Here is a 15,170-nt window from a genome sequence, read left to right as displayed (position 1 = left end):
GCTTTAAAAATGGAATGTTGTTCTCAGGCAATGCATGCTTTTCTTTCCCTTCAACTCTAGGCTATGCATAACGTATGACCAAAAGATGACATTTTCGATGCTTGTTTTTTCAATTATAAGCGCAATTACTTTTTTGGTATGGCTTTTGTTTCTCAAAACTCAAATGTTTATTTATAGTCCTTTAAAAATGTTGATTTGATCAAGGAGTATTTAAGAAAGACAATGCACTAGTTCTATACATCTCTTGGCAAGGTTGCAGAACTATTTCCCCATTTTATGCTTCAGATGTAGTTAATAATACAAAATGGAAGAAAAAAAATGTATTCCAGCTGCAAACGCTACAAATGATGCTATACCATACATTTTGGGGGGTACTTTTCATTTTTTATTTTACAATTCCTTCTGTACAATCCTATTGTGAGTCAGATTACAACTGCAAAATTCCATTTACTTAGCAATGATTAAAATTAAAAAAAATACGTGTGTTATCATTCGCTTAATGCTAGCATATGTAGAGCTTTCGGCTAAATGTTACATAAAAATGACCACTAGTCCTAGATTTGAAATTAGGGCAAACTTTAAAGAAATCAGATTGAGGGTTTAAATAAAATAGAAATCCAAATTTTCTTTTGCTTTTTGATACTTTCTTCAGAGTCACCATTATTAAAATTTAAAAATAAATAGGGGGATGATAAAATTTTTGCACTGATTATATAACATTATATTTATGTGAATTAATGACTCACACATATTATACAGGTTTTAGGTTTTATACCTGTGGCATGATCTAATTGGTGTGATTTAACCTATACTCTAATATAAGGCTTACATCATTCAATAAATGAATACATATTAAGCATCTACTGAGTGCCTGATCTATGTAAGGCATCGGCTATCAAGAGGAATACTTTAGTACTTAGAATATAGTACTTGTGAGAAAAATAAAATAAGTAGTCACCAATTTTTTTATGGAGACGTGTATAAACTATTTTCTATTACCAATTTTATGTCATATTTTAATAATGTAATCTATAATGTTCTTTACTGACTTTTATCTGCATTCACTGAATAAACAGCATATGAAAAGCTTGAAACGAAAACTTATATTTAGGAATTCCCTGGCGGTCCAGTGGTTAGGACTCTGTGCTTCCACTGCAGGGGACACAAGTTCGATCCCTGGTCAGGGAGCTAAGATCCTGCATGCTGCACGGTGCAGCCAAAAAAAACCAAACAAACAGAAAAACCCCTCATATTTAATAATCATTTAAAAATATCTTTTTAGTGGTTGTGGTAAGAAGACTAGCATAAAGTGCATGAAAGTTGGAAATCTCCTTTTCATTAAAAATCAAAATCTCTAAATAACTGCAAAATACTTCTTCCATACTATCCATTATTGCCGCAAGAACCTCGTAAGAGGGCATTTCCAGCACAAATGACATATAACATTTAGACCACAATATGATTGATTAATGTAAGGAACCACGGCACTGACCCCACGCCTTCAACAATGGCCAATTGCACACCTTCCACTAACAGGAGGCTATGGTTTTTGGCACTGAAGAAGAAAAAATCAAAATTGAGGGAGGATTTGACACTACACTAAATAATAAAAACATTTGGGAGATATTATGAAATAATCTGCATAATAATTTTTTAAAGGGGAGGGTGATGGGAGAAGAATTGTCAGCGTTAAAAGAGGAAGGTTGGCATGTATGTAATTGAACGACAGAACATTTATGGCATTGTTTGTTACGGGGTCTTCCTCTGACACAAGAGCAGACATCAGAGAAAACAAAACTGGGCCGAGCTCTGTGCGAACACAGTATGTTTTCCAGTTACAGAAATCTCAACCATAAGATGGTCACTGAGTAAACCAGAGTTCTTACTTAGGGTAGAAAGAAAAGTCTGAGATTTGCACTGAAATGGAAAGTTTTCTTTACTTACTGGAAGACCAAGGGGTCCTCTGTCACCCTTTTGACCTGGTTCACCCTTCAATCCTTTAACACCATTTAACCCTGGTTCACCCTAAATGCAAAAGCAAATGCCGATTTTGGTTGCTATCATGGGTGTTTCAACTTCGAGAGAAGAGAGCCAGTCTCTGAAATGGTTGCAGATTCCAGTTTTAGGTAACAGCAGAGTCAGGCTAGATTTGTCTTGCATCAGTTCAAAAATAATCTAAAAAATTTTAAGAATTAACAAACTGAAATTGACAATTAAATAATATTCTAGGAAGCAGAACTCCTGAGAAAGTGTGCTCCTTACAAGCAAAATGTATATGTCTGAGCTTCGAATTTTTCAGTTTTACCTCAAGGAAATTGGTGTTATGCTACATTGTTCTGACCAAGTAAATCAAAGACAATCAGAGTGGAGGATACTGAAGGAGGCTGAGCAGGAAAGACTCACTCTGCTGGAATGGAAAACTGGAATATGCAGGACAGTGTTATATATATGAATATTTTAAGCCTTTAAGCATTTTGCCCAGGGGAATGAGCTAAAAATGTAGCAACTGACTTTTGAAGTAATGCCATTTGGTGAATCCTCATTCACTGACATTGCAAGTCAGGTCCCTACAAGGATTAATCAATAGAACAGACAACAAAGAGCCAATCCTAGGAGAGAATGTGAAGATCACAGAACTTACATGTGGCTTTACTAACTGTCTATCTGTCCAATCTCAGAATAAAGTAGGTTTGAATTTAACTTAAGGTGACGATACAAAAGCCAGGATAAGTGATAAATTCTCTTGACTCTGTTTTTAAAAACCTAAGAATGTAATACACTATTTTCTATCGGCAGCAGCATGTTAGAAATAGAATTCTGACCTGTTCCCTTTTCAGCTTTTAAGTACAGATATTAATTTCATCAAGAAAATCTTGAAAGACTTGTGGAAGGAAGATGATTTCAGTTTTAAATGCCCTATAGAGTCCTGAGTGGTAGAGGTGGGAGAGGGGAGAGGTTATGCTTACATGGCAGGAGGGATTATTAATCTGGGCAGTATTTCCCCCGTTTGCTTGATGGTGCAAATCAGTGCAGTACTTGTTAAAGAGTCCAGGGCACCACCTGGACCATAGCAGCACAGGAATGGTATTTTTAATGTCTCCCAGGTGATTCTTCTCATCAGGAAATTCTAGGAAACAGTGAGCTAGAGTCATCCATGGAACCATGCTATATATTTGAACTTTCAAAGGGGTCACAAAATAATAAACACATTGGCATGACCTAATGGAGTTTGGCAGCTCTGAGGAGAGGGAGTTTGTAATGCTGCCACTGTAGGAAAGCCAAATATTCTATGGTTGGTAAAGTGTGATCCTGGGAATGTCCCAGAGCTAGAGTCAATGTGAGATTAAAGCCAAGGCTCAGTGGTCAACGGCAGTTAACTGGTCTAAGCTTGAGATTCAGGGCTTTGCATGTGTGTGGACTTTCATTCAGCAAGTGATCTTAAGATGATGAACAGGCAGGGCAGCCTTGGTAGGCTATGAAGTTCTTTGGTGAGGAATCATGCATTGATAGGAATGGGCGTTAACTGAGAAGGTAAGTTTAAACAATCAAATTCTGGGGCAAAAATTTCAAATTTCAGCTCTGAACCTAAATTCTAGTCCCAGATCTGTTATTTAATTGGCACAGTAATTTAGAGCAAATAACCTAAATCTCCTGATCCTATAGTTTATTATCTGTAAAATCAAGGAACTAGCACAGGTAAGCTATGAGATGTTTTCAACTTTATAATTCTCTGAAATCTATGATTTAAATAACAATGGAAGTTAAGTGTAGGCAAAGTGAACCATTGCCCTGTAGATATCAGAAGGATCTTGGGCATCTATTAATGTAATGGTGATGGGGTAACTGAATCACTCATAGAATTAGAAACTCAATCTTGGTGGCTTTGGCCTGAGTCATTACAATTAATCTGGTTTTTAGTGGTACCTTAAAATCCAAACAGAAGTCAACAGAGGAAATATTATTTAGTCCAGTGTGGGGAAGGAGGCCCAGGAAGGCTAGATAAGTACCTAGACCACAGAGCTGATAGATAAGCTCTCTTTCGACCCCAACAAAAATGTTCTTACCCTAAACTATAATCCACGCCACTGAGACACTGTCAGTCACTGGCCTTATCAGAAGGGAAGGCATTCTAAGAAGAATGAAGAGGCACAAACTCTTTCCTTTCTCGGCTCAGTCACCTGCTTCATCTTGAAAAGGAAACTCAGGTTTCTGGAGTGAGACCAATCCCTCTGTCACCCCTAAAGCTGGGGGGTCAGCGGGAGTGCTCAGAGGAGAGGGTGGGCCGCCTCTAGGCTTTCTGATTCTTAGTGCCAACACTGCATTTATGTGTCCCCTCACCCCCTCTCCATTTCAAGGCATCAACTCACTACTGAGGAGGTTGCAAGAGTCATGGAACCTTTTCTCAAGCAGCCTTGAGGACTAGATCAATTCTTCTGTTCAGAACAAAGCATCAAAACACAAGATTACAATAACAACTGACGTTAATTGGGTCTTTATTAACAGCTGCACTGGATATTCTGTGAAGTGTTCTATAATCATACCTCATTAAATCATCACAACACTCTGAGGTAAGTTACCTAGTTGAGTAAATGAAGGATTAGAGAGGGTATATAATCTCCCCAAGGTGACACAGCCTGTCAGTGGCAAAGCTGAGATCAGAACACACGTCCTCATCACATATGCTCACTGAAAGAAGAAGCATGTCTTTCAGGGCTCATTTTAATCCTCCAAGGTGTCTTCTCGGTCTACACAAAGGCAAAGAATGCACCTTCATCCATCTTCACAATACAAACTGCAATAATTCTCAAAAGGAAGGGATATTCTCCATTGTTCTCTTGTTAATTCAGAGTACAGAATATGTGTATGTGATGTAACCTTCTCCTCAGTATAGCATACTTGATATACCTCACCTCATTCTAGACCAGTGACCTCTGGGGGAGTACAACATTAAGATGCTGGATAATTAAAGCATTTAGATGCAGTACTGCTATATGACAAGCAAGAAGTATCAACTAATAACATCTGAATATACAACTAAAGATACCATACTAAGAAAGAGCATCTGGACTAGTCTGAGAATGTCATCAGATTCACTTTTTTTTTTCCTTTTAGAATGTTGATTTTGAGTATATTATGATTAGTAACTTAAGAAACTTACATAGTGACAAGGAAAAAGGCAAAATGAGGACTAATTCATCTCTAGGTAATATCACTTAAATTTGTTATAAGTCATTCGTTGTTGTGAAGTTTAAACATCTGGATACTTAAAGGCTTAAAGATTATCAACATTACTTGACAAATAAATAAGACAGGACAGACATGCTTCTGTCATGCTTCCCCACGACTAACAATGAAACAGCCATCAAATAATCAAGGGATTTGTTGGATTACCTTTGGTCCAGGAAGTCCATGGGGTCCCTGAAAATGGAAAACACAGCTTTGAATTAAGAATTGATTCACTTTTTCCCAGCAGAAGTGACTATTAACTATTATATAAAGTAACAAAAGAGATGTATAACAAGAATCTTTTTGTTTGAGCTATAGCTAGAGGCAGGCCGGCGGATGTTAATACCTAGTGAAAGTTCCTTCTAGCTCTTGGATTCCTCTGTAATAGGAAATTCATTAACAGCAATTCTTTCTGCTAAATACCTGTGAGAGGGAGGGGGGAATCTGCCAGGGTTATACGGAAGAAAAAAAAAAAGTGTTTGTGGACCCACACTACTTCTCTTTCTCAAATCCCTATTTAAAAAAATCTAGGTGGAATATGTGAGATAGCTTATGAGTTTAAAATTTGCTAAAAAAATTTTGAACTTTAAGTACCAGTGACGAGGAGACCTTTTCAATTACTAACTGCTCTAGACCCAAGGTTTTAAGAAATCTAAAGGAGCAAGAAAATGAGGAGATGACAGTCAAGTTTGGAACCCTGTTGCATTATTTCTTCAAGGCTAAGAAAAGGATTCTAGTACAGGAGTGCTAAACATTATTATTTAGAATGCATTCATTTTTCCAAAGATGAATTATTCAAGGCTCTTGTAACAATTATTTACCAGTGGAAGGAAGTCACAACACATTCATGAATCAGGGCTTTTCCCCTGTATTTTGTGGAAAATCTAAGTATAGAGATGAATTAATCAGCCTAAATTAACTAAAGATTACTGTGGATTGCTTTAAACTTTCAAGTCATTTAAATGAACTATTTGGAGACAGGAGTATTTGAATACTCATCAGCAAAATCATACAACAGTAGGAAAAAGTTTTGGTTTTTTTTTTTTAAGCAAGCAATACATAGATATTTGTTACATATGTCTACACTGGAATAATATTTTCCCTTTGGATATGTTATGGATAAACATTTTCAGGAAATGGCCATTTTATCAAGTATTCTTATTTCATTTTAGAAATGGTTTTAAATTCCTTTAAACTAATTAATTTTATGATATGAATGGATATAGCATTTTAAAATTTAATTTTCTAACTTAAAGTGGCGGGAGTATAAAAACGCCAAAAGTATGCCACTTGCTTGATTCTTAAAGCACTATTTAGTTTTAAGAAAATCAGATTAATTATAATTGTTTTGTGGTATGAAATAGAAACGCCACTTAGTAAGAAATAGATGATTGGGTCTGAGGCTACGCTCTGTGGTTTAGATCATTCCAACGATGTTCTTTCTTGGAGCACAACAGGAGGAAAGAGTGACCGACAGTTTATTTAATCTCTGTGATTGAAGACATATGGTTTATCGGGACACTGTCGAGACAAATGTGACCTTAGAGACTGCCTGACTTGTTCCCAACCCATCCTAGTCAAAAGCATTTGAAGCATTCTGCCTTCTAGTTCTAGCCTTAACAAAACTGTCATTAGGTAGACATTTGGAGAATTATGCTGGTTTAATGGCTACCTTCCTCATTGAACATAAGTTCTATGAGGACACAGCCATTGCCTCCACTGGTCACTGAGGGATACTTGCAGTAAACACTGTATTTACAGAAGTATTTAAAAGTGAAAACAAAAAGATCCAACAATATATATCATCTGTGGAAGTGAGACAATTTTTATCATATTATTTTCTAAATGTTCTTATTGAACATTTCATTAAAGGGTCTCAACCCTCAAAGTTGGTTAGAAACATTCATTAATGGCTACAATTATTAATCTTGTTATGCTATTAATGGCCTAGAACAGTGGTTGGTTAAAATGATTTTCCAATGTTCATACCCTAACAGTGGAGTAAAGCTTGCCAAATCTGTTTATTCAACTTTCCTATCACAAAACTACCCTATCTCTTTCCAACAGATGTGCCTGGGAGAGTGAAAGACAACACTTTTACAATCAGAAAAGCACCCCCTATTTTTTGTCCATTCCACAGAGAGTAGTACAACATACAAGCTGGCTGTTTTGAGGGGTGTGTTCATGTTTCCTCTGGTAGCATGCTCTTAAACAAATGATTATATTTTGGAGAGAAGGGAAACTTACCATGGGGCCTGGTGGGCCATGGGGACCTGGTGGGCCTGGTGGGCCTATGATCTGCATGTCCGAAAAATAAACATGAATTTGGTTACTTCATTTAGATAAGGCAGTTGGGCTTGAATCTCATGCTGGGCTTCTGCTAAGGCCATTAATGGTTGCAGAGGAAGAAGGATACTGGAAGAAGTGATGCATTTGATTCTCTACATTTGGAAATTCCTTCGTGAGAATAAAAAAACTTAAAAAAAATACAGTTGTTTTACAAAAGCCAGAATAAATCAAAAGTACATTAAAAGAAAAGGAAGCAACTGATTACCAAGAAATGCTATAATGCTACAACTACTATTAAACTCTCAAATATTTCACTAAGCAACAACAGGGCTCTGGAGAAAAAAAGAACATAGGTTCTACATTCACAGAGCTCTATCCAAAAGCATTGTGGGAAAACCATTGATTTTCTCCCGGGATTAGATAGTCCTCTGAAAAATCGCTTCTAACTCAGACCTCTGAGACACTTTTGTCTCTCGCTGTACAAGGCTGACGGATATTTCTTCTACAGTTTGACAGACCAAGAGGTTCATGGCCTTTCTACTGTTGATAAGCCATCTGGCACAGGTTGAAGTCGGTGAATAATTGGCCCATTTCAGAGTTTTTCGGGAACCATGGAAGTTCAGCCCCCATGCACTTACGGAAGGACCCTGAGGACCTGGCAATCCCGAGTCTCCTTTTTCTCCTTTCATTCCATTGGCACCCTACAAATAACCATTAAGAGTTGAGCTGGTCAAGTAAGGAACAGCTGAATTTTCTCCCCAAATCCATCATCCTCTTGAAATTTTTATAATATCATGTACATGATAATGTAAGAGAAGGATTTATCCCCTTGCATTTTAGCCTCAAGCTAAACATCAAGCTTCCTCAAATCCCTAGGATTGTGCATGGTATGTGAAATAAATTATAAAGTAAATGAAACTAAGTTATGCTTGATTGGTTAAACTTATACATTGCTAAATATATCCAATTATAACTGTCATATTTTTAATGGTGGTGCTGACTTTAAATAGCAGTCCTTTAACTTCGTTTCCACTGACCCTTATTTACACATTTCCTTGTTTTAAAAAATGATCTAGGGCGGTGAGGTTTTCTATATTTTTTTCCCTACATTTTTCTACATTTCCCTCTCCAAATTCTCAGTAAAAATTATGGGGGAAACCATAAAAACACCATCCCATAATATTGTAACATAAGGAGAACACTTCCAGCGTAATTTGTTTTTTTAATTATTTTGTATTTTTTAGGTTTTTTTATTATTGTTTATTTTAAAATGATCAGTTACATCCTACATTAATGACCAACTCTATTTAATTTACTATCTTCTAGTGAAAATAATTCAGGAAAGCATAAAGGTTTACTTTATAATTCATTTGGTTAGATGCTTTAAAATTTCTTCTAGAGCCTTAGTTGTAGTAATTAACCAAAAACACCTCAAATATTTAATAATAAAAATATTAAATGAACCATTAGATGAGACTGCAGCTAATAATACAACTATTTTCTGATTATTTAATTTATCTTAATATGAATACATCTTTAAAAATATAAACATACCGGTAATCCAGGAAGTCCAATTCCTCCTTTTTCACCTGGCATACCTGGGTCCCCCATGTCTCCCTTTGAACCTTTGAGTCCCTACAAATGATATGGTTTGCACTTAAGAATCATACTGACCATGGATGGTTACATAATAGGGAAAATAGAATTCCAGATTACTTTTGCCAATAGATGGGCCTCAGGCTGAGATGATTCTGATTTTCATTTTTAGGTAGAGTTATCTCTTATAGCAAACTTCTACATTGAATCAATACTATTTCCTCTTGTAATGGAAGACATTAAATTCTATTACTTAGGCCATTTAAGTATGAAAAGCAGGAATGTAAGTGTTGACATCATTTCTCCTGACTCCACATTTTTACCTGGCAGCTAATTCTATATCACCAGTCCTGAAAACAAATTAATGGGTTTAATGCACAATATACATTTTGAAGCAGGACCTAGTGTTATAGTAACAAAGGTCCAAATAAATTTTTCACATCTCCACTCATTATATCCCTCTATTCCCATTAAATGCAGGCAGAGGTTCCAATCACCAACAGTTTTCAATGGTCCCATCTACAGACAGGTAGATCATTCAGTATACACTAATGCTCAATTAATGCTTAGAAATACTTCCACTTTTCCAGTGTTATTATTTTGTTCTCGTGACATCTCTATGAAGTGATCCAAGATGTGATTTTTATTCCCTTTTTACAGTGAGGAAACAGATATATGTGTATTTTGAATGCAAAAAAATAGGAATTTTGTGATACTAATACTGAAATTAATGTATATCGTTAAGCATTTTCATCTAAGGAGGTTCACTGCAGTATGACCAGATGGCCCATCCTTCAGCAGAGATGATCATAGTTATTTTAGTTATGGTTATAGGGATCCCTGGTTGCACTAACCTGTTCATATTTTCTATACTAAAAACTACTTAAGTGGGCTTCCCTGGTGGCGCAGTGGTTGAGAGTCCGCCTGCCGATGCAGGGGACACGGGTTCGTGCCCCGGTCCGGGAAGATCTCACATGCCGCGGAGCGGCTGGGCCCGTGAGCCATGGCCGCTAAGCCTGCGCGTCCGGGGCCTGTGCTCCGCAACGGGAGAGGCCACAACCGTGAGAGGCCCGCGTACCGCAAAAAACCAAAAACCAAAAACTACTTAAGGACAGGAACTTGTCTTTTCTTGTTACGTATATCTGTTTCATAGCACCTACTTCAGAGTCACCCACTAGGTGGGTGGGTGGGTGGGTAGGTACCTAAATAGATAGATGGATCTTATAGTTAATCAGATCCTGGTTGGTTTCAGGAATCTAGTAAAAGAGAGCAGCAGGAGAGCCAACCCACTGGACCTAGTAGTAGAAGAAGACCTTGTGAAGCCTATAGAAAAAAAATTCAGCTATTGTATATGTAGGGATGACATACCATGCAGTATGTCATTATGTATGTCAAATCATTTAGAATGACTAACTGGGGGAGGTAATACCATCAGATTTTTAAATGCTAATGTGATCTCTGATGGATATAGCAGATCATCTAAAGTCTCTTTTGTAACTACCACATGTTAATTGAGTGTGATGTTATATGATTTCAATATACAACTCTGATATTAAAATAACGCTTCTCGTAATTTTCTTATCTAATACCATCTCCTGAGAGGGATATTTCACAAACTGTATCAAGAATGTCTTTGATTTCTTATGATCTTCTTGATTTTAGCCATTTCTTAGGTAAATAATGGAAGCCCAGAAAACATCAAAAATCTTGAAACTCATCCTTGTGATTAGATTCTGAATTTTGAATACTGTCCACACTCTCTTAGTCAGATTCATTTCTACCAGGGGTTGGCAAACCATGGCTTACAGGCCAAATCCAGCCCAGGAATTGTTTTTGTACAGGCTGAATGTTTAAAACAAAATGTAAGTGGCATTCAAAAAATCTGATAGAGAATGTCTATGGTCTGAAAAGCCTAAAACATTTACTCTCTGGCCCTTTATAGAAACTGTTTGTCAACCTCTGTTTTAGGGGAAACCCTCGGAGATACTGCCATATTCTACAAAGCTACAAGTGTCCTGCTTGTTTCTGTCTTTTCTAATGATCTAGAAAATTAGGTACAATCTTTATTTGGGAAAAGACAACAATGTCAAAATTACACATGTAAGCAATATCTAATTTTGTGGAAACTACCGTCACAGCTTTAAATCTTGAATTACTTGTATTCACTGACAAGAATTAGGCAATTCTTACTAAATTGGTAATTATCTTACAAGTCTAATAAAAATTCACAGAGATGTCATTGGTAGATTGATAGGGATTATTAAGGCAAATCTAAAGCATCATATAACTTGCATGTTTGTACAAAGAAAACTAATGCCTAATTTAAAACCAATTGCTTTTTAAAGTTAATGTAGTCTCTAGAACAGAAGGTAAGAAAAAAAAAGAGAATATCATAAATCAACACTCATACCTTTTGGTCTTCAAACCTATAACAAAAGGTCATCAATAATGATGCTTTAAATGACAGTATATGTCTTTGAAAATTACCTGCTCTCCATCAACTCCTGGGACTCCTGGAGATCCTGGCTCTCCCTGTTAAGATAAAAATTGATGGCTAGCTTCTTATTTATTATTGGTAGCATACTACACTAAGTAAAAATGAGGTAAAAAATGATGCTAGTTGGTAACAGTACAATTTAACTTTCAGCAAATGCATCATAATTCAAGTACGTTATTACATCATACCACATGACTATACAAAGTGAAATAATGTTTTTTTTTCTTTTGGCCACACTGTGTGGCATGCAGGATCTTAGTTCCCCCACCAGGGATCGAACCCGGACCCCCTGCAGTGGAAGCCCAGAGTCTTAACCACTGGACTGCTGGGGAATTCCAAAATAACATTTTTTTGAATATTATGTATAATAATACTTACATATCACTAAGATTCAGTGTTTTTATTTTTTCCCCTCATGTGAGATTCAGACTATAAGAATTTGGTGAAAGAAAACTGAAATCATCTGATGGCTGACCATATCCTCCAGGAACAACCTATACGCCTCAGCTAGTTAATTTTTTCCTCCTTAAAATTCTGTATGATTTCTCTTATTTTCTAATTTGAGAAAAAAGCAAAAACACGGTAGTTAACTCAAGAAAGAGTAAAATGAAAGGCCCCATATGTTTATAATATTTAACCTGGCAATGTTTGAACCGTGAATACAAATTCATAATGATTGTGAATGTGCTATTTCCAGATAAGCCTCACTGAAGGATATAATATATCAGATAATATCTTAATCCACAGAAAATTACTTTTGGATCAATTCAATTTCCTATACTATGCTAGGAACGAACTGAATTTACTATTCATATTGTGATTTATTAGAACCCTTGACAAACCCAAAATAGATGGATTTATTTTTTCTTAACTGAAGATGTTCCATTAAAGACAAATTTAAACAATGTGCTAGAGATTTATTCAAACAACAAATGTCCAGTTACTTTTCAATCGGAAAGGTACTGAACAAATTCTTTGAAAGGCAAGGTATTATTTTATATCAATGGGTCATTTATGTAGACCCCATTATAAATCTCTCTGATGCCCACACCTCGGAAACTTTGTAAAAACAATTCCTTGGAGTGTGTGAGTAGCCTGCCTCGCAGACAGATTTCCAAGGGAACTGACTTGAGGCTGTATTTTTCTAGAAAGGCTTGTTTGGTGATGTTATAAACCACAATATTGAAATGGTTAGAGCTGCTTTCCCTGGTTAGAACTTTAAGAGCTATTGGTCATAGTGTGAAATCTGAGCCTTCCAAATGTTAAAGGAAGGCATGACAAACACATGAAAAAAAAAAAGAAAAAAACCCTTTTTTAAAAAATTCCAGATTTCCTGCTCTTTGTGGTAGCGGCAACAGTTATTTTGCCACCAACAAGTCTGTTAAGGTTGGATGCAACTGGCTAAGCCCTAGTTTCATGCAGTCTGAATACTTGTCAGCACTCTGGGTCCAGTAATGGTTGCTATGCTTTTCCCTTCAAAATGTGACCCACAAATGTTTAAAGGAAAATATAATTCATGAGTTATTCATTTATCCTGCACCCACCAAAAGTAGTTTGTAAAGAGTTGTTTGATGTGTAAGAAGTCAAACAGTCCTTGTTTGATAAAGGAAGGAGGAATGCTAATTTGAATACGTTTCCATTCAGTCTGAGGCTGTGTGTCCTGAGTGAGAATGGGTTTTATGTTTGTCTCGTGCTGAATTTGTTGACTCCTGGTCATAGGCACCACTCCCGGCAATTATCCCAACCTTCTCAAGGGGAGATAATGGAAAGCATGAAGGATTGTATCAACTAAGCCAAGATCTCAATTACAAGATCATTGTGGCATGTACGAGGTGGGCCAGAGTGCTGGCATAGTGGGAAGGGTGGCATGGTAAGAGGTAAGGGAGTATGACTAACAACCCTCCCCCACCCTACTTGTCTAGACATTCACTTGGCCAATTTCTTCCTGCCTTTCAGTTTCAGCTCGAAGTCATCCTTGACCCCAAGGCAGAGAGGAGCCTTCCTGTACACATCTTAACCAATGCACTTACTCTGTTTATTAATAATTGTGCCTTTACTTGCCTTTCTCCATCCCTGGGCTAAAAGCTCCTTGTTAAAACCCCTTGCTGGGCTTCGCTGGTGGCGCAGTGGTTAAGAATCCACCTGCCAATGCATGGGACACGGGTTCGAGCCCTGGTCCGGGAAGATCCCACATGCCGCGGAGCAACTAAGCCCGTGTGCCACAACTACTGAGCCTGTGCTCTAGAGCCCGCGAGCCACAACTACTGGAGCCCGTGCGCCTAGAGCCCGTGCTCCACAACAAGAGAAGCCACCGCAATGAGAAGCCTGTGCACTGCAACGAAGAGTAGCCCCTGCACGCCGCAACTACAGAAAGCCTGCGTGCAGTAACAATAGAACCAACGTAGCCAAAAATAAATAAATAAAATAAAACCCCTTGCTATATCCTAGTATCTTTACTAGATATCAGTATTTACCATGGAATAGAGGCCCCAAATTAATTGTTGATTAATGTAATTAATAAATGAATAGCAATTGGATTATAAAACACAGGGGATGTAGGTTTTAATGATATAGCTTTCTTGGCTAGGTAGCTAGGTAGCTTTCTTTGGGTCAAGTGCTTTTGGGGCTTCTGTAGGCCTTTGGGCTATAAAGAAGAGTCAAGTCCCAGAAGGCTTTGAGGTTTGTATGGAATAAGGTACAGACTTAGCATTGAGGACAATTTTGCTTCCGGAGATTTAGTCAAGTGGGGGCATAAAGCAAGGAACTTAGACCTTGGTTGACACTACACAGAGGAAAAAGGAATCTACAGATTTCCTTCTAGGTTTTCTAGTCCAGCTCACCAAGATACTAAAGAATAGGGATCCAGGCCAACTTGCTTACCAGGGATAAAGACTGCATATGATTGGAGCATTTTTTGTGTTATATCTCTTAGGGAGCAGAATGTGGTGGAGAAATAGAAAATAAAAAATCCCCAAACTTACAGTAATGTTATACATGAAATCTGTTTGAAATTAGCCTCTATGTTCTAAATATATCTCACATAGCCAAGGACCTCAGTAATATTTTACTGCATATTCCTTTTAATAATAGAAAAATAATTGTTTCTATGTGCTAGCTTTCAGTTTTTAAGTATCTTGAAAAAGTACAAAAGCTGATATGTGTGTATGTGGTGTGTGTGCATGTGTGTGTATGAGGTAGATTTAGCAAATAAACTGCCTAAAGGCATAAACAAAAGATGGATTTTGACACCACTTGAATCTCCTACAAAAAACCCAATGATGAAAGTCGTATTTCAACACGCGTAGCTCAGTTCTGAAAAGCCAGAATCGCTGGCCATGTATTAATTGATCGAACGTGGTTTCATAAGCTTAAGTTTGGAGGGAAAAAGCTAACATTACCAGTAAATTTTAGATAAGTCAAGTAATTTGCTTTCTACTGTTCATAGTTGGTATGTTCTATTAGATGAAATTTAAATGGCAGAATGTTTGAATATATAGCAGGATGTGTTATAAAATGACTGAAAGTGATTCCTAAAATTGTCATTTGTGAATGCGTCATGCTG

The 15,170-nt window shown here is 37.0% G+C and overlaps 1 protein-coding gene across 1 annotated transcript in view; it reads right to left on the bottom strand.

The window, feature by feature from the left end:
- Positions 1 to 15,170, bottom strand: part of COL25A1 (collagen type XXV alpha 1 chain) — a 465,859-nt gene that overhangs the window by 24,602 nt on the left and 426,087 nt on the right. The window contains exons 25-29 of the mRNA XM_073804997.1: positions 11,599 to 11,643; positions 9,070 to 9,150; positions 8,154 to 8,216; positions 7,474 to 7,524; positions 5,392 to 5,418 (exon numbers count right to left, since the gene is read on the bottom strand). Of these exons, the coding sequence (XP_073661098.1) occupies positions 5,392 to 5,418; positions 7,474 to 7,524; positions 8,154 to 8,216; positions 9,070 to 9,150; positions 11,599 to 11,643 (267 nt within the window). The remainder of the gene's footprint in view (positions 1 to 5,391; positions 5,419 to 7,473; positions 7,525 to 8,153; positions 8,217 to 9,069; positions 9,151 to 11,598; positions 11,644 to 15,170) is intronic.

This window comes from Tursiops truncatus, chromosome 5, assembly GCF_011762595.2.
Source record: "Tursiops truncatus isolate mTurTru1 chromosome 5, mTurTru1.mat.Y, whole genome shotgun sequence".
Classification (NCBI taxonomy): Eukaryota; Metazoa; Chordata; class Mammalia; order Artiodactyla; family Delphinidae; genus Tursiops; species Tursiops truncatus.
Note: the sequence above shows the minus strand (reverse complement) of the source record. Positions and strands in the feature narration are given on the sequence as shown.